Source organism: Gossypium hirsutum, chromosome A11 (assembly GCF_007990345.1).
Source record: "Gossypium hirsutum isolate 1008001.06 chromosome A11, Gossypium_hirsutum_v2.1, whole genome shotgun sequence".
Lineage (NCBI taxonomy): Eukaryota > Viridiplantae > Streptophyta > Magnoliopsida > Malvales > Malvaceae > Gossypium > Gossypium hirsutum.
In genome coordinates, this window is record NC_053434.1 from 92,581,981 (window position 1) to 92,603,573 (window position 21,593).

At 32.8% G+C, this 21,593-nt stretch overlaps 1 protein-coding gene across 1 annotated transcript; it reads left to right on the forward strand.

Moving 5' to 3' along the window:
- Positions 1-9,265: 9,265 nt before the first annotated feature.
- Positions 9,266-11,795, forward strand: LOC107891216 (microfibrillar-associated protein 1). Its single transcript, XM_016815944.2, has 3 exons — positions 9,266-9,402; positions 9,502-10,737; positions 11,517-11,795. Exons 2-3 carry the CDS (start codon positions 9,551-9,553, stop codon positions 11,629-11,631), a joined length of 1,302 nt encoding a protein of 433 aa, XP_016671433.2. The 5' UTR covers positions 9,266-9,402; positions 9,502-9,550; the 3' UTR covers positions 11,632-11,795.
- The last annotated feature ends 9,798 nt before the right edge of the window (positions 11,796-21,593 follow it).

The window sequence follows — 21,593 nt, forward strand, 5'->3', positions numbered from 1 at the left end:
GCACATTTTCATGTCTCGATTTTGTATGATTGCTCGTGTTTAAGTCAGGTAATGCCTCGTACCCTGTTCTAGCATTGAATACGAGTAAAGGGTGTTACACAACAAACCAGCTTTCGATTCCTTATCTATTTGAACTCATACTTTTATTTACATCAAAGTCACTATAGCAAATGAAGCTTTTAAAGGCATTTTTAGTGGCGTTTGGATCAAAAACGCCTTAAAGGTTATACCATTACTGGCGCTAACCAAAAAACGCCGCAATAAGAAAAGCAATAACAATGTTTATGAGAAAAAAGTAGTAAAAGGAAAAGCAGTAGTGACGTTTTTGTTATAAAAGCTGCAAAAGGTAAAGCAATAGTAGCGTTTATGAAAAAACACCGTTAAAGGTAAAGTAATAGAGACGTTTTGCCCATAACCAACCCTGTTTTTGATAGCCTTAGTTTTATCCCCAAATTAGTTTCTCGAAATCCATTATTTTTTCCCCAAATAATTTTCCCCAAATCCCTTAGTTTTTCCCCAAACGTCTGTTGTATCGCTGTCGACAGTCCTCTGCTGCATTGCTATCGATAGTCATTTGCTGCATCACTGTGTAAGTTTTTTATGTTTTTCATTTTGTTTGTTTGTTAATTTATTTTCTCATCTTTCAAATCCTAACCCATTTCTTTTCTGTATAAACACTTCACCAGAAATATCTCTTCTGTATAAACACTTAACCAGAAACAGCAATGTAGAAAAAAAAAAGAGAGACAGGTGAGACAAACAACTCTACAAGGAGGGGAAAAAAAAGAAGAGAAAGCAGTAATATGGTAATTTTTCATTTCATTCTATATTTTTTTATATCTTTTTTTTTAAATTTCGTATAATGTTCTTAATTTGGTTGAATTTTATGAGTTGGGACTGTAATTTTTTAGGGTTCTTTTTGAAGTATAATTGATTATAAGAAGCTGAAATCTCTTTATTCTTTTATTATTTTGTTGATTTCTTTTTACAGAATTTCAATCATGCTCTTATCTTTGCACTCTTTTTTCTTTTCTTTTCTTTTCTTCTATCTTTTTAGAATTTAAATCTTTTAATTTGTTCATGCCTTGGTATATGACTGTTAGATAGAGGAACGAATTTGGTATATGGATTAATTTGTAGTAAACTATCATAGGAAGAGTTTAGTTTCTGTTTGTTTTATATAATCAATTGAAAAGTATATTGTTTTATACAACTTATTGTTTGTTTCATACAATCAATTGAAAAGCTTATTCATAGGAATGAATTATTGGCTAATTAGCAAAATAAATGCATACCTACCTATTTATGCATGGTTTTTGTCATTCTTTTTGCAAAGAACACAATATATGATTGGCCATGGTTTCTGTTTTTGACAGAAAAGTGTTGAAGTTTATAACCATACATGTACTATTAAAGGTTAGGCCTTTAAAAAGAGAAAGATTATATACATATACAGCATGAATTAATGTCAAAAGAAAAAAATGGTTGAAGTTGAGTAGGTGTAGACAATATTTCATTCTTTATTCATCTATCTTTCTTGCTCTCTAGTCCCCTTCTGTTTTTTATTATATACATATACATATACAACATGATATTTCTACTATGGCCTTATCGTTCAATGGTGATTTGATAACCTTCTTTTAGTTTTTTATTTAATTTTTATAGTTGTATTCATTTAAGAAGTGTTCATATTTAAGAGCCGTGAATTGAGCATGAAATCATTGTTTGTAGGTTAAAAATTTGTTATTAGTTCTGTGTAAGTTGTGAAATTAGTTCTTCTATTTTAATTTTATCAATTTTATTTATTACTCTTTTCAAATTGGTTAATTTTAGTTTTGTGTAGCAGATAAATTTTTAAACTTTCGAATTGGTTAAATTCTATTGATTCTTTTCTAAGTTTGCTAAAACTGAAATCCCTATATGACTCTTATTCTGATTTTTGAATGTCATGTTCTTTGATCTTTAGGTGCACTATCTATTGAAAGAACTTGTAAGCAAGTCGATTACTGAAACACAGGTAGATGATTCTTGCTGCAGTATTTTTTGTTTTGTACTGTCAGTGTTAAAGAACTTAATCCCACTGTCATTTATATATTTTTTGTCATATAATTTGAAGTCATAGCAAGCTGTTGAATTTACAAGAGATCTTGCATCTCGTTCACTTCATATTATAGCGGATTAGTGTAGGGTTATCATCCTAGGTTAAACAAAACATTTTATCTTAATGAACCCACAAGTAATTCTTCTAATTATGACATTTTTCTTGAGTTGAAAGAAATGAAGAGTATTATGGAATTCTTACGAACATTATTGAGTTGGATTACTATGGCAAACAGAAGGTTGTCTTATTTCAATGTGATTGGGCTGATGTTGATACTGCTCGCGGAATTTAAACAAAAAATCAATTTGATTTTTACAATGGTGAACTTCTCTCGATTAATAAAACAATTGATAGATGAGTCATATGTATTTTCTTCTCAAGTCAAATAATTTTTTTATTCGAAAGATCCAACTGATGAGTGTTGGTACGTTGTACTCCGTAACACCCCTAGAGGCTTATTTTACATGGGCAATGGAAGTAGAGATGACATCGACGCAAGATCAGAAACTTTGCTTTTTCCAGAACAAACCTTAAATGAAACTATCCTTAGTACTAGTACACAATTTCAATGGGTTCGTCAAGATGTGGATGAAGATATTTATGAATCATGATGTAGTAAGATTTTACGATTTTTAATTATATGTAATATTATAATTTAAATCTTGAACTTGTTAAATATTTCAAATATTTTATATGTACTATTATTGTTGTAATTAGTTACTAATATTTCAACTATTTTATGTGTATTGCAGATAATATGCCTAGAAGAAGATTACGAGATCTAACTATTATTCAAAATTCTCCAAATTTAGATTAAACAAATACTGATCAATAGACTGCTATTGGATCTTCGAATGTTCTGAATACAATTGACGAACCTGTATAAATTCAAAGTAATGTTAACTTTAATTTACATGCATGTTGACTTTTATTATTGATTTTTGTTTCAAATTCTTATATTATCATATACCATTTTTTAGCTGAAAGTAGTGGGAAGCGCAAAACTTGAGAATGTACGCTATTAAATGATTTATACAATCTAAATTCTGTGGAGCATGTCAAAGTATTTAGAAACAGTCATGGTCAGCCTATTGGTTCAGAAGCTCAACTTTTAGCAGGATATTTGGGCATGTAACGCCCCAATTTTCGGGAATCCTATGAATGTTGGCATAGGTTTAATTATGTTAGTGGGCCTCTAGAAAGCCTAAACTTAAGATAGAACCCGACAATTTTAGTTAATTTTTGTTCCATAACAAAAAGGGGGTGAAATTATGAAATAGAACCTATGTGAAAATGTTTGAAAATGCTATAGGCTAAATTGAAGTGGCCAAATAAATAGGAGTGCAAGATAGGAGGATTTGCATGACAAACCTCCCATTTTACATGAAGTGGCCAGCCATCATGTTGTTGTAGACAAAATGTACACTTGATATCCATAATTTATGGTACAAATTGATAATAGGTTAGGTAAATGTTCAATGATAATAGGTTAGGTAAATGTTCCAAGATAATGGGCTAGGTAAATGTTTCATGATAATGGGTTAGGTAAATGTTTCATGATAAGAATTTCATGTCTTTTGTATTAAAGAATTAAATGGATGAAATATGAAGTTTTATTAAAAGAAAAAGGGGTGAAAAGAACAAAGTTTTGTCCATCTTTGTTCATCATAGCTGAAAGTTAGAGAAGAGAAAGGAGAGGAGAAAGCTCTTGAGTATTCGGTCATTAGGAGGAGGAAAATTGAAGGTAAGTTCTTGGTTCCTTGCTTCTATTTTGAGGTTCATGAGTTCTTCTTGATTCTACCTTAACTCTTGAAGCATATTTTGGTTTTTAGTTGTGTTGTGAGCATTTAGTTATGAATTAAAATGAAGGAAATGGTTGTTGTTTCATGTTCTTTTGATGAAAAAAATGGAAGATAGGTGAAGTTGAGCCAAACAAATGAGCATGCATGTGCCTTAGATGTTAAAGGGAAAAATCAGCTAACATGTTGTGCTTTAAAATGATGAAATGGAGATTATTCTTAAGTAAAATCATAGATATGTGATGATTGATTGGTGATATACATGTTTAAATAACATGCATGCAAGGTATGTGTAAAAGAGTGATTTGGTAATAAATCTGCTTGGGACAGCAGCAGTAACGTGACTTTGGAAAATCACCATAAATTGTGGGAGATGAATTATAAGCTGAATAAATTATGTAATTAAATCTTATTGAGTCTAGTTTCTAATGAAATAAACAAGAACATATTTTGAATTCTGTACAATGAGAAATTTGATTCGTAATGAAGAGTGGTCAGATTAGTCAAACAGTGAAACATGGGAAACTTTAAGAAAAATCTGGTATTGATTGGCCATACCAAAAATTCTTAAAATTTTATGGATAAAAGATATATGAGTCTATTTTCAGGGAAAATTAACGGCACTTGATTTGGAGTTTCGTAGCTCCAGTTATAAATAATTTAGTGACTATTGCTCAGGAAGACAGCTTACAGTGAAATTATGATTTTGTGGTAAACATTGACAAAAATTTGTTAATGAGTTGCTTATTGATTTCTTATAAGCTTACTATGATCTGTAGGTGTGGTTGGCCGAATATTGTAAGGGGTTAATACGTAGTTTGTATTTGAATAGTTAGATTAACGTGTTAGTAATCCAATTGTAGGCGGTTCGTGTGTGGATCTCGTCAGCATATCGTCGCAAACAGGTGTGTAACTGACACCCTCTCATAGACTAGATTGGCAAAAGCCGAAAAGCCGAAATGCCGAAAAGTCAGTATTTTGGGAATTTGCGAGTGTGCGAATGCTCGTAAGATAGTTGGGTTTGTATATTTGGTAATCTAAAGTAATAAACCGCAGTACGCGCGATTTCATACATTTTGATAATTTGGGCTTAATGGGCCAAAGATCGGGTTCATGGGCCAACGGGCCCATTTCGGTAAGTATGCGCGGTAAGTGTTCTGATAGTACGTAAATAGTTAGGATATGCATGAAAACCCTAAAAGTAGCTAAATTACTATAATACCCCTATGTATGGAAAATTACTATTATACCCCTAGGTGCAAAATTACCGTTATACCCCTAGGGTTAATTTTGACTAAAAAGCATGACGATCTGATTCTGTATGATGTATGCCATGATTATATATCTGTTGCATGGGGACATGGGTTATATTATGGAGGAAGCGTTCTGGTGGCTATGCCACAAATATCTGATCTGGTGGCTCTGCCACAAATATTTGATCTGGTGGCTCTGCCACATATATCTGTTTTGGTGGCTTTGCCACGATTATCTGTATCTGGTGACTCTGTCACATTATCTGTTCTGGCAGCCATGCTGCAAATTCTGTGGTGTGTAGCGGTTGGGTAGGTCGAGTTGTCTCCCCACACGGTGTAAGGTTGGTACGGGGGTGTATACGGTTGGATATGGTTGGATTTCTGCATAAACATGTAATATCTGTTCTGTTCTGTTATGGGCCTATGGGCTTTATTTTGAATTCTGTTCTGGGCTAAGGCCAACTTATTCTATTTCTGTGGTTTAAGCTGATATAGGCTATGGTTGGGTTAATTTACACACTGAGTTTCCCCAAACTCACCCCTTTTATTTTCATCCACGCAGGAAATCCCCAACCATAGTGGGCTTGGAGCTGTGAGGGAATTCGGAGTGGCCACCTGTTCTGAAAGTTTGATTTACTTCTGGTGAACTGGACATCCTTTTATTTACGTTTGAAGTATTGGGTTTTTAAATGTAATAAGGCCGCTTATTTATTTTTGATGGTTTTTTTATATGTATTACTAAGATAGGTAATACTTATTTTAACTGTTGAAATTGGATAGCTTTAGGGTGCGTTTTCAAAAACAACAGTTGATTTCAAAATAACACGACAACAAGCAAAGCTTCCGCAATGAAAGTATTTTCCAAAATTAATCACTTTTCCTAAAAATGACTTAATCAAATCGGTTTCCTAGAAATATCCATGACGTTAAAGTGTGGCAATGGCGGTATGCATGTCTAGGATTGGATCCGAAGGGAGCTTGGTACTTAAGCAGTCCGATGGACTCACCACCTCTTTTCCGGTTTCCTACCTGGTGCACAGCTTCCATTCACTTTAACCTATAATGAAATCATCTTTTAAAACACTCAGTAAGTTTTCTTTCTGGATCGGAAATGTTTTGAATGCTTCGATGTGGCTTTTTTTTTACGTTTTTGATGTGGCATGCCGGATCCGGCCATAACTTCTGGGCCGGGTTTGGGGTGCTACAGGGCATTATAGCACGGAATGTCAATCTGTTGCCAATTAACTAAAAGTCATGGCATCATATGTCTAATAGTTACAAAAATCAAGTTCTTGATAATATTAAGGTAATAACATGAATGTAATTTATAATACTTTGGTTTAAGTTTCATTTATATTTACTTTCTAAACTTGTGTTATTTGCAGGAGAGATTTGCTTTAGAGGTCTCGGATAATTATGTGAAGGAAGCATTAGAAAAGAAATGGAGAGACCATAAAATTACTTTAAAGGAGGAATATTTTAAGAAAAATATAAGCCTCAAAGAGAAATTGCGAAATGTCCCGCTGCGAATGTTGAGGTACCAATGAAAAGATACAGTTAGATTTTGGAATTCAAAGAAAGGAGAGGTATTACGTACTTCCAAACTCTTATAATTATTTTGGTTTATACTATTTACTATATACGTAATAATAATTTCATAATGTAGGATCGTGAGCAAGTTGGAACTACAAGTACGTAAAAACAAAAATTCACACATACAGCTGGGTCAAAAAGTTTTGCTTGTGTAGCTGATGACAAGGTATTTTGAATTTATTAATTGTGCCAAATATTAGTTTCTTTCTACTAAATAATATTTTTCCTACTATATTGTAGGAACTGTCGTCTGATCACAAAGTAAGACGCTTTCAGTTTTTTGATATTACACATAGAAAGAAAGATAGATCTCCTATGACTACTAAAACTACAAAAATTATGGTATATTTACTTAAAAAAAATTGAATTATTCTAAATATTTATCATGTGTAATTATAATGGTTTAATTCGTCATTTGTAATGCAAATAATGCCAAGTTATGTTGCATTTGTTTGATTATATATTTCGTTTCTAACTTCTTGATTGATTTATTAGGAGAAACTAAAAGATAAAAAGGCGGAGTATGAAGCGATCGCTTCAAGTGATAGTTCTGTTAATCTAGACGACATTGATAACCAAATTATTACTAAAGTTTTGGGTCCTGAAAGGTATGGTCGGGTTCGATTTTAAGGATCTTGTGTTAACCCAACCCAATATTTTGGATCCAGCTCATAACAATACATACCTTCGGTGAATTAGGCTCAAGCTAAAGTTCAGAGGTTAAGAGACCAGATGGCTCAGATGCAAGCAAGTACAGTTGAGCAAATTGCTCAACTTAAAGCGAAGGCAGTATCGAGAGAAGCAGATCAAAGAAAATATGATGAACTCCAGCTACAACTTAAAGTGGAGGAAGCAGCGAGGGAAGCAGAGGCAATAAGAAAATATGACGAACTCCAACTACAGCTTCAAAATATGATGAAGATGTTTTAGTAGAATCAATCAAAGAATCCGCCATCTTAGGCTTTTGTTTTCTTATTGTGAGAATATCTTAACAATATAACTTTTGAATATAATATATTTTGTTACTTCATTTATTAATTTAGATCATATACATATTTCTTTCATGATAGTATCATTTAGATTTGAAGTTTTTGGTTGGATTTGATGTACATGTAAAAATGTTGAAAATTCTGGTTCTATATGAAATAAAATGGGTTGGTACAATCTACTAAAGCTAGTGATGTTTTCTCACAAACGCTGCCATAGAACATGATTTTTAGCCCTTTTTATATGAGAAATTCCGCTAAATACCATGTTCCATAGCGGCGTTTTCCCACATAAACACCGCAAGATTTAACGACGTTATCTATGGCGGCTAACTATTTTAGCAGTGTTTATAAGCGCCGCTATAGGGCCAAGAAAACGTCACTAAAAACCTATTTTGTTGTAGTGGGTATACGAGTATGCATATACAGTCTACCATCCACTCAAGATTAAGGTATGTCATGCTATGAAAGTCATAAGTGAATAGATCCATAAACAAATTCAGGATCTATTTTACTTGGTTCTTATCCGATGTACTGTTAGTCCAATTAGTCACATCTATGTCTCTATCTTCTGGAAGTAATCCGATTCGACGCTTAAGACAAAGTATCTCCCCAACTGGACTTGATAGATGACATATTAGTTTTTCAATCAGTTTGCTCATTTTCAATTAGACTAAGGAAATGTCTAGGTTCATCTACTAATACAAGCTATCTTTTCGTATTACGATCTGACCACGTAATACGACTTAGTATTAGTTAAACGTTAGATAACCATTGAGCTAATATTTGCTTTCATTTTACTTTGCATGCAAAAACCATTAAAGACAATGTACAAATGGTATTAATGTGATTCATAGATAATTTTATTAAACCAATTTGTTAGAAAAAATACAAGTATACGAACAAATATATTACACTTAGGGCACAAAATCAAACACATTTAATATCAACTCAAAGGATTGTAACTTCTTCATGAGTTGTTTAAGTGCAGTTTCTTGTTTCTAATTTCTAAGGTTATATGCAACCCTAAAGCTTGCAAAGTCTTTGGGCAAGCTTTTGAACACCACACCATTTCAATTTGTAGGTTCTAGTTCAGATTGGTCTCGTTATCCACGGTCTCGACAAAGTAGCCCATAAGAGTAATCATATGATCTTTGACAAGAGTTTTGAGTTTCTGACGGGCTTTCATCGAAATTTTATTTAGAAAGGAAAAGAAAAAAATATTAATTTTTGGAGGGGCAAAATTTAAATAAAAATAAATTGCATTATTAATTTTTTTGGAATGGTCAAAAATGAAAAAAAAATATTTAATTAAGAACTAAAAGGCTTAAATATGATTATTTAATGTTTCTAAAGGGCTCGAGGGTTAAAATTTTTGTAATTAGATAACCAAAATTGAAATGCTTTAAACGTTAGAGGCTTAAATAGAATTATTTAATTTTTTAAAAGGGCTTGAAGTTTAAAATTTTCTGCAATTGGATAACCAAAATTGAAATACTCTAAAAGTTAGAGGACCATTGGTGTAGTTTAGCCTAAAATCTCACTCTTTTTTGTTCTCCCAATCCTTATAGACTCTCGTCTCTGTAAAACTTACATATTATTTATAGCCAATAAAATTTCCCTTCTTTAACCATTTTTTTGCATTTCTTCTCCAGAAAAGCTCGCTTCAGGTATTTTGGTTTTAGGGTTTCAAATTTCAATAATTAGTTTGTGTCATAATTTCTTATTTTTTCTATTTCTTTTGTTTAATTACTTATTTTCATCTGTAGTTGTTGTTTATTCACTAAGAAAACGTAGGAAAACCAGAAAGGGGAAAAAATGTCGGTCACGGCAGGTGTTAGTGATACAGTAATAGCAATTCGGGATAAACTTAGAGGCAAAATTGGGCAAACTAAAGTTAAAAGATATTGGCCTGGGAAAGCTCCTGAGTGGGCTGATGATGCCGATGAAGATGGCGATATTAGGATGGCTAGGGCCGTTGCTTTAGAAAAAGCTTTTCCTACTCACGAAGATTCAGGTATTGTTATAAAAGATGATCCTAGGTTACGTCGTTTGGCTGAGAGTAGGGTTGACAATAGAGATGAAATTAGGGCTGATCATAGGCGTATAAGGCAAGCTGAGATTGTGTCGACAGAAGAGGAGGGAAACCGGAGGAATGAAGGGGCTGATGCCGAGGAAGAAGATGAGGATGCCTTGGAAGAGAGGAGGAGAAGGATTAGGGAGAAGATGCTTCAGAGAAAACAAGAGGAAACTCTACTCTTGGAAGAGGAAGAGGAGGAGGAAGTGGAGGAAGAAGAGGAGGAAGAGTCGGAGTATGAGACAGATTCGGAAGAGGAACATATGGGAATTGCAATGGCCAAGGCAGTTTTTGTGCCGAAATCCGAGAGAGAGACAATAGCTGAGCGTAAGCGATTGGAGGAGGAAGAACGGGCTATGGAGGAGGCTGTGAAGAGGAAGTTGGAACATAGGAAAATTGAGACAAGGCAAATTGTTGTCGAGAAGATTAGAGAGGATACTGAGATTCAGAAAAATATGGAATTGGAGGCAAACATAGAAGATGTGGATACTGATGACGAGCTTAATGAGGCTGAGGAATACGAAGCTTGGAAGGCAAGAGAGATTGCTAGAATTAAGAGAGATAGGGAGGAAAGGGAAGCAATGATTAAGGAGAGGGAGGAGATCGAGAAGGTTAGGAATATGACAGAGGAAGAGAGACGGGAATGGGAGAGGAAGAATCCGAAACCTGCTCCACCGCCTAAACAGAAATGGAGGTTTATGCAGAAATACTATCACAAGGGTGCTTTCTTCCAGACAGATGCTGATGATCCTGCTGCAACTGCTGGAGCCCAAAATATTTATCACCGCGATTTCTCTGCCCCGACGGGTGACGACAAGATGGACAAGACAATATTGCCCAAGGTCATGCAAGTCAAGCATTTTGGTCGTAGTGGCAGAACCAAATGGACTCATCTTGTCAACGAGGATACAACTGATTGGAACAATCCGTACGTTCTCTATAAGCTCATCTCTCTGAAATATGTTTTAGCTCTTAGATTTTAAGTTTGGAATTAGTTACCTTCTCTCTTTCTATATATCTATTGGATTTGCATAAGCATTTTATATCAACTAAGAAAACACTTAGCGTGAACAATGTCAATAAATATGACTTTTGACTTGAAGGGTGATGTGTTAAATTTTATCATCTAGAGCTTGTTTCTAATGAGGCAAAGCTGGGAAATTTTATGTGGAATTGGTTTGCATTTGCTGGTGTAGTCGATTCTAATTATTAATAACTGATACGGAGTTGTTTTGGGATTTATTGAGTGGAAGTGTAACAGAATATCCTGAGGCATATCTTGTTTTCAGTTGCATTAGTATAAGGATATTATTGTTTGATTTTTTCATACTTCATATTAATGGAACTTGCCTTAAATTGCACCATTCCATTTAATGATGGTGAGAACATGCTTGGAGTAAATTATCATAGTTTCTGTAATGGATCATCTGAATTGAAATTGAGCATGCTTTAAGTTGAATAATATAAATGAACAATTTTCAGATGCAGGTACTAGGTAGGTGATGAATGCGCTTTATTTTTCCGATTAGATCTTTTATTTGAAGAACATAATCTCTAAAATGGCCTTTTAAATTGTAGTTTAATTGGATGTATGGGATTTGAACCCTAAAGATAAGATCTCTGAATGTTTCTCTTTTGTATAACCACTAAATATAAAACACAAATAAGTTCCTGACCTTGAATTGTTGTTATTTGGGTTCTGTGCAGATGGACATACAACGATCCCCTTCGGGCAAAATACAATGCAAAAATGGCTGCTGTGAATGTACCGATAGCGAAACCTAAAGGAAGCAAGAAGTTGAAGGATTGGGAAATGAAATGAATACTGGTTTCAATCCATGATTTGATTGGAGAGGTTGGTGTATTTTGTTTTTTTTACTGATGACTGGCATGTTTCATTGCAAATGGTACTAGGGGTGATGCTTATGATGTAGGAGTTTAATGAATTATAAAAACTTTGATGAAATAGACATGTAAAATTAATTTCCTGAGAGAGCCCTGCCCTAGTGTTCCGCATTTACAAAAGGGGATTACTATAAATAGAATTATTGATGATGTCTACATTTACAAAAGGGGATTACTATAAAATAAATAGGTGTGATAATAATGGTAGAGGTGATTAAGATTAAGGGGCTCAATTTTTGGTTGCGCCATCCTATATGTTAAGAAACAGGTTTTCAGCTTTATGTATCACGGGGGCTTTAGCTTTTTGCTTTGCTCGTCTTTATTGGATTCATTCGCACTTGAAATACTGAACCTGGAATTGTTTAATGATAAATTTAGTCACTACATTTTGTTAAAATGACCCTAATTGTATTTTTAATTTTTTTTTTGTTGTCATTAACCTTTGTTTTTCTTTTTCAATTTGTTTTTTTTAATAAATTTAATGAAAGTGTGTTTTTCTTTATCAATTTGTTTTTTCTAATAAATTTAATGAAAGTATGGTTAAAAAAGTTAACGGGGATAATGTGGAATATTTTTATTGAGATACAATTTATTACTTAGATAGTTTAATAAAATAATTGCATGTGGAAAATAATAAAATAATTAATACATTAAATTAAAAAAATTCTTAATTTAAAGAAAATAAACGTAATTATATAAAAAATGAACTCAATAGAAAAATTTATTAGTAAACAAAAGATTGAAATCTTTTTAAAGAAAAGAAAATTTGAAACATGGAATTTATAAAATAGTTTGAAAAAAATAACAAAGGTTGATGGTAAAAGAATGTTAAAAAATATATTTATGTTATAAAATAAGGAGAGATGGGGAGAATAAATAACAAAAAAAATATGAAAGTAATATAGAATGTGCTTTATTGGTTAGAAAGGGTGATTTATAATACTTCATCAAAGTTTTTGTTTATAGGCATAAGAAGTATAAAAGAAGTAGAGATCTAATTTTAATTACTATTAGAATTTAAAGTACATTAAAACTTTATCTTGATTATGATGGATATCTACTTAATAAGATATTCATAACACTCTCCTTTAAATGTTCATTGGTAGATAACGTGCCTCGTTAAAACCTTATTAGGAAAAACCTTGTTGGATAAAAACTTAATAAAGAAAAGAATACACGATCTATAATATGCATAATTTGCTGCCTCATTAAAAACCTTACCAAGAAAATCCAATTAGACAAAACCTCGGTTAAGGGAAAAAGAGTACAACGCGTATTAACGCCCCCTCATGAAAACATCACATACTTTCTCATATTTTACGTATTCAATCTTGAATACTAATTTTTCAAATGACTATTTGAATGTATTGCTAACCATATATATCACCATTCTTTTAAAAGTCATGAGGGAAATTCGGGGAAATATATTTTTATCCCTTCAGGAGATCCAACAATAATCATAACAAACTTTAATAATGGTTCTTTTATAAAAACACAAATAGGTATTTTGGATAATTTTATAATCCTCCTTCAACTACTTTTTACTAAGTCAAATTTACCATATACATTCAAATTATTTCAATTCATATAAATTAACAATTCCTTGAGAATTTCAATATGGTTCTAGCATCCTAAATCCTTCAAGGATTTTAATATATTATATAGTGATTCATAAAAAGTTGTAATAATAATCATTAGACGCAAGTTAGATATGTTATGAATTGTCAATTTAATAATATATCTAAAGGTTATGCATCCACTACAAAAGAATATTATATTTTTTCATAATCAATGGCAATACTTAGTGAAATACTTCATATTTTTATTCCGCTTTTGCAAAACTATTTCAATTGCACCCTTACTGACTTTATACCTTTAGATATTTGGACTACTGATCTAAAAACTCCACGAATTTAATTGTACTTGAGTTGCGTCTTTCTATTTTGATCAATGTATTCTATATCTATATTTCTCAATAGATTTATTCAGGATCCTCCTTTTGTATCATTATTTCAATAATAATATTGCATGCAAAATCATTGTCAACCACTTTTATTATTCGGTTCCACATTTTCTCAAATTGACATAATTTATTGAGATATTTTATTTTTATTATTTTAAAATTTAGTTTTAGGTATCTGAATCTCTTCTGGAACTTTATTTATTAGTTATGTCTCGGGTCTCTTCTGGAGCAGCCGCCTCCACTATATGATCATCTAGAAGAATTTTTCATCTTTGAAATCAATCAATCTATATAACACTTGATTATTCTTATTAAAGTTGTAAATACATTTAATAGTTAACTTGTAATGAGTTATCCTTATTGAACTTCTAGTTCAAACTACTCTCCCTTAACTCATTAGAAGTTATTATTTCTCTTCCCCTAATGTCGGGAAAACTATCGAATCAAAATTGTAATAAGAAATAATGTCATAATTGAATCTCCAACGAATTCAAAACATCTAACAATGCAAAAAAAAATTGTAATTAATATATATTTTTAACTTTCTTTGAGGATTCACTCATCTTTATGTATTGTGGTGGAGCAATTTGAACATATACACACATACAAAAACTTAAAGATGAGAAATATTTAGTTCTCACAATTAATAATTTAACTATTAGTTGGAGGCATTTGATAAACAATTCAGCTAAATCATTTTGTGTGTGAACATGAGCTATAAGATGTTCAACTTTTATCCCAATTGACATGCAATAATCATTGAAAACTTGAGATGTAAACTCAACAACATTAGCAAGATAAATTGTTTTAATTGCATAATCTAAAATTAATCATTTAAACAAGCAATCTTGCAAACGGCAGGTTGCAAATTGATAACACATGTGATTATTTTGTAGATGCATATACCAAAATCATATAATATCAAAATTATCCACATGGTGGATGAATGGACCCATATTTGTTTCAGAAATGCAAGACATTAAATCTCAACTTTAGCTAGTGAGTTTCTAATAATAAATTTTCATTGAGAACATGCAACATACGAGAATTCTTTTAAATTAAAGAATCTTCATGTTCTTTAATGGATGTCCATATGAATTCTCAATTAATTTTCGCATCATATACTGTCCAGGATGATCTAACCGGTCACGCTAAGTAGTAAACGCATTTGTATGAGTAAACTTCTGGTTTATTTTAACATGTGTTTTAATTGTACTAAATTGCAACAAATTGATAATTTTATTATCATTCATTTTAATTTGTATCGACATATAATTACTATTGTGACATTTACTACTGGAAATGTGTAAATCAATGTGAAGTCTATAATACCACCAAGTTAATAAATATAATTTTCAAATAATTGTATGCAATATTCGCTTTAGGGAATATGATAAAATCTTCAAATGCAGAAAAATCTATATATAGCAAACTTTGAGAATGGATCTTATTTTCGAGGTGTACAACAGGTACATAACCAATGACTTTTCATACATAAGTTTTCTCTCTTATAAGTTCTCATCAGTAATATTTTACCATGTAATTTTAATTGAGAATTTATTCTAAATACTGTAGAGTTATACTCACAATTTTTTTTTAAACTTTAGATAGAATTATCATATTCTATTGCTCATAAGTAGATCTTTCACAGTCAAATATTTTACTTTCAACCCTTTAATAGGGATGATGACAAAAGAATATCACAAAAATTATAAAATAAATATAAATTAATAACTCAATCCCATTTTTTATTCATATGAATAATATTTTTCTCATTCACAATTTCAAAATGAGATCCATTACAAATAACTTTTAAAAGTAATGTATACAAATAACTTTTAAAAGTAATGTATTAACCATCACAAATTTTGTATTTTTTAGATAGTGATATATTAGCTCTTCTGGAGTTTTCGACTAATTTTATACTATCAAATATTGTAATAATATTTGTTTGTTTTAGTACCAAATATGATAAATATTTTCTATTTGTAATGACAGAATTCATTACTACATTTTCATATCTTCCTCAAAGAATATTAACAGAAATAAAATATTTGGGCATACGTCACATATGTGGCTAATAATCTTTTCATATCACATTGATAACAAAAGTTATATTTAACCTTTGAAAAGTTATCTTAAGAGCTCTCATTATTCTCTAATTTATTACTATGTTCTCACTTTTAGTGGTTCATGAGTATTTCTTTTATTTTCTTTATGTTTACATTTACGTTGGGAATGCAATAGATTTATTAGGACAAACTTATAAACATCCCAGTAGATTCTTTATTTCACAATCACCATTGCAAACATGTGTGGATTTTAAATCAAAATTTGAAGATTTTTAACATCCAATGTCATCACTAAATGGTATGAGATCGTTTGAAAATATTCTTGATTTTATATAGATAACGGTATCAAATCTTTCACCATCCTTAAAAACAAAAAGTAAAATAAGTTAATCAAAATAATGATAACATATAATGAAAGAAAAATGAAAAATAATAATCAGATATGAAATATTAAATAAAAGAAACTTTCTGTAAAAACTTTGCATCTTGCTGTCAAAGAAATTGAAAATCATAGAGGATAAATTTGATCGTCGATAAAAAGAACTATTACTTTAAGCAAGATCGTGCTGATAACGTATTATAAAATAAATAGAGATGGAGAGAATAAATAACAAAGAAAATATTAAAGCAATAGATAATATACTTTATTGATAAAAAAGAGTGATTTACAATACTTTATCAGAGTCTCTATTTATAGACATAAGAAGTATAAAAGAAGTAGAGATCTAATTCTAATAATTATTAGAATTTAAAGTAAATTAAAACTTTATCTTGATAATGATGAACATCCACTTAATAAAATATTCATAACAAATTAGAGTTATTTTGATAAAATATGCAAATGTTAGAAATTTATCATTAAATTAATTAGAAATTCATGGAAAGTTTTGGACCATGGATTCTATTCAACAATAAGAACTTTAAAATTAAAATAGAAATAAATTTTATTTAGACGAAATTTTCTTTTCGTCAAAGTTTTAAAATTGATTTTTTTTCTAATCACAAACTTCGAAATTTATATGGACCTTCAAAAATAAATTTAAACAACAAATACTTTTCATTCAAATTCCACTTTTCTATTTTTCAAAAAAAAATTCCACTTTCTATCGTAGCTTTTGAATTGATTTTGGAATATAATTTTGTCATGCGTGATTCTTATTACAAAAAAGTTATAAATATGGTGATGTGATTCCTGACCCATTTACGTAAAAAGCCTCATTTCCAAATAAAATTATGAAAATGGGCCAATTATTTACGAAAAAAGGCCCGTTTTGACAAAATGCACTTACGTGGCCGTGTTTTAGGGGAAAAAATCCAGCAAAGCGCGCCTTTAGGGGAGCGCTTTGCTGGCAGAAACGACTGTTTCTTTTTGAATTTTTTTTACTGTTGGGGGGTTCCAATGGTAAAAAAAAAACTATAAAACCTCCCTTCTTATATTTCACACTTAATTTCTTCAAAATTTAGCCAAAAATCTCTAAAAATTCTCTTTAAAGCTCTCAAATTTCTCATTAAATTTCTCAAAGCTCTTTATAATTAGTTATTTACTTTATTTTTTAAAATTAATATTATTTTTTTATAATTTCAAAAATATTTGATCGTGTTAGCAATGGCCGGGGAATTAATTCGTCTCGATCATAAACATATCTCCGTCGAACAAATGAAAATGGTAACGATTTATTTTAAATGCTGAATATTATTTAATATTTTTTTTTTCATTTATGTAATTTTAATTAATTTTAATTTTTGAATATTATTTAATATTTTTTTCATTTATGTAATTTTAATTAATTTGTATTTTATAATTTTTTATAACAATCTGTAGATAGGGTGTTACAATGTTATATTCATAATATGTCTAGTCCACCATCACCAACGATAGAAAATTACTTGAGGGAAGCGGGTTTTTGGCACGCGGCCACTATAGGCCGAGGGTGCAAGTTGGACCCGAAATTCATCATCGCGTTAATAGAGAGGTGGAGACTCGAGACACACACATTCCATCTTCCATGTGGAGAGTGTACTATCACTTTGGAGGACGTCCAGTTACAATTAGGATTGCCGGTGGATGGGTCCACACTTACTGGGTTCGTTCAATCTGCTGATTGGGGAGCCATATGTTACGATCTTTTGGGTGCGATTTCAGATAATATTTACGGAGGTCGGATTGAGATAGGTTGGTTACGAGATACATTCCCAGAGCCGAGGAATGGTTCGACTGAAGTTGAAAGAATACGATATGCTCGAGCACACATCCTTGAGATGATTGGAGATTATCTGATGCTGAACTTGTCACGAAACCTTGTACATTTAAGGTGGCTGCTGAAACTAGTTGATTTTAGAGAAGTTGGCGAACTTAGTTCGGAGTCTACCATGTTGGCAACATTGTATCGGGAGATGTGCGGGCGACGCGACCAAATAAAGCCAAAATCGGAGGTTGTCTATCACTACTACAATCATGGGCACGGTTTCGCTTTCCATTTTTATGTCGAATGAACCACCCATATACATTCCCACTCATAATGAGGTAAAATTTTCATTTGATGTTACAATTATTTCATAGATTTAAAATAAAATTGTATGCTGAAAATTTATTTAATTAGGTGGAACCATCCGGCGAGTTATATTGGAATACTTACTGCTCTTGAAGATATACGACTTTTATTAGACCAAAAGTCGAAAGTGCAAGTAAGTATTAAATAAAATATATATATACATAAAATAGTCGTTTCATATTTAGTACTTAGTATTTAATATTATGTATATAACTAATATTTTTATCCTATTCATATAGTTTCAATGGACACCATACGAGGATTCGGCAATACGGCAATAATTCCGAAAAAAATTCTTTCAAAATCCTAACATTTGGCATGTTAAGGTCTCATTGGTAAACTATTCTATTGTCGAGATGCACCAGACGGATAGAGTGTTGCGACAATTTGGATTCCGACAACCGATTCCTGAGGAACCTGAGGTGCTCGATGAGCAGTACAAAATCAACTTATGGCTAGCGAATACAAATTGGCCGTTATTGTGGTCGAAATTTGGGAAAACCGGTACGATCATATACCTGATCGCAAACCGATCATTGTCCCAGAGTTAGCGTGCACCCCGGATTACATACCATGATTTAGGATCCATGGCAAGCCATATTTGCTATCAGAAGAGCAGAGGTGTCGGCAAATCCGTGTGGAAAGTGAATGGCGGGGCCCTTTAAATCCAAGGAGTAGGGATGATGAGACGGGCCCCTCAACAGCACCCACACAATCACCGGGCCCATCAACAGTACCCATAGTATCACCGAGCCCAATGCCTCAATCAACGACACCCACATCACAGCCCCTTTAGATTATGCCAGGTGCATATTCTAGTCCTTATATGTATCCTAACTCTTATATGTTTCCTTTTCCCAGTCCTATGGTAGGTTGGAATGCATGGCCCAGTGCATCTCCTTTCCCGACTATTCTAACGACTCAACCGATGATATATAGGCCATCGTCGCCTGAGAGATCGCACGAGGCACGGTCGACGAACTCATCTCATTACCATTCCCTATCACCTTATGGGGTTAAAACACTTCTGCCGTGGGTGATGCAAACAACTCCATGTTCTTTATTCTACCAAAGTGGGTCATCCTCTTAACACCCACAACCTGAGCAACCACAACCCTCGCCGGAGCAACCAAGGAGGAATCTAGCACGTAACCATTGTCCACCCCCATGTAGCACTGATTCCGACCGACATATACATTGATTTTTTAATATATTTGTAGACGCTGTTTTTATATTGTTTCATTTAATAAAAAAGAATTTTTTAATATTTTAATTGTAAATTAATTTTTTATATTTTTAATAAAATATAAATTCTTTTGAATAAGGCGGAATAAAAATAATGCAACATCATTTCATTACAGTAATTATCAACTATTTCGGTTTGGACATGATCGAATTGTATGACCTGGGTTCCTACACCATCCACACAAATTTTGTTGGTTCATTCTTTCCCCGATATCCATATTATTACGTATTCTACTCGAACAAGGTCGACCTTTTGGTTTGCGATGTAATTCTCTACCTGGTAATAGCTTAAATGGAGCAAGCGATACAGACGACCACTTACGTTCAACTGGGACCGATGGGAATATGTAACACCCCTTACCTAAGTCCGAGGCCAGGACTGAGCACGAGGCATTACCTGACTTAAACGCATGCATACAATCATTTCTGAGTTATAAAAACTAGCTCAAATTTAAAACTTTTCACTATTAATCTAGAAATTTTTAATATGGGCCTGCAAGGTCCAAATCACACTTAGGAAACGATTTGGGATTAATCTGAACACTGTTAAAGACTTTGAAATATGTCACTTGAAATAGGGGCACACGCCCGTGTGGAAAGGCGACACGCCCATGTGGCCATTTTGACATGGCCATGCTGAAGGCCCGTGTAGTTCATACGGCCTAAGCATAAGGGGACATGCCCGTGTCCCAAACTTGTGTGAATTTAGTTCCAAACTCGAACCTACAGGGGTTTTCACATGGCTGGGCACACGCCCATGTCTATAGCCCATGTCCCTCACATGGCCATGACACGCCTGTGTGTAAAAAACTTAACATTCTGTTTCTGACCTCAGCAACCAATTAGGGGCACAAGGCCAAGGCACACGTCTGTGGCCAGAGGCCTTGTTCTCCACACAGCTGAGACACACGGCCGTGTCTCTGCCCATGTGTTTACTACCATGCATACTGACTTGTAAATTTAAGGTGCAGGAGACACACGGCCAGACCACACACCTATAGTGCAAACTGTGTGTCACATACGACCTAGACACACGCCCTTCTGTCTCCCCGTGTGGACAAAATAAAGCTATTTACCAAGCCCATTTGCCACCTTTACTTGCACCAAGCTATACTACACTAAGACAAACCAATTTCATACATAACCACATGGCTAAATCAGCACCCAACTGAACATTTCACACATTAAGGCCACTTTACTTATTCACAAACAAACCCAACAACATGCAAAATCATTCAATTTACTCATTCCCAAAAGAAGATCATCATTTGCATTTATCAGAATTAATATTAGCCACCATCCATGGCATTATACAAAATAAATCAATAGCAATGACAAGCCACTCGTTTGGCCCAAGACAATGTGACCATTACAAAAAGACTAGTTCCTATAGATGCCACAATCAAAATGATAAACTAGTTATACCAAATGCTTCAGGGATAGTGTGACTGGCTTCTCCAACGTAAGGCGATGATCCACAAGCTACTTTGGCGGCACTATTAGAAAATGGAAAGGAAAAGAGGTAAGTATAAAGCTTAGTAAGTCGCATGTAAATAATGAAATAACTACAAGTTACCATGAGGGATCATACTCCCAATATAACTCAATTTGTACACGCAAGTGAGGATTCATGAATATTATTTGTTCATATTTATCTCTCACCAAGCATACAACGTTGATTGAATTCACATTTTGTACTTCATGTAAAATACACGAGTGGTCATAAGCATAACTTACTCACTTTCCTTCCTTACTAAACATACAACCTAAATAAAGCTCGTATTTTGTAATTCTCATTTAGGTACATGTACCACTCACCACATGGTCATAAGTTCTCTCATTTTGATATATACCATAAATCTCCCGTTGAACCATTTGGAATACTACAGGATATTCAATATCCCCAAACATGGGATAAGATGCCAATGCCATGTCCCAGACATGGTCTTACACTGGCTAGCACATCAAAGTCAATGCCATGTCCCAGATAGGTCTTACACTGACTTTCATATATCAATGCCGACGCCATGTCCCAGATAGGTCTTAC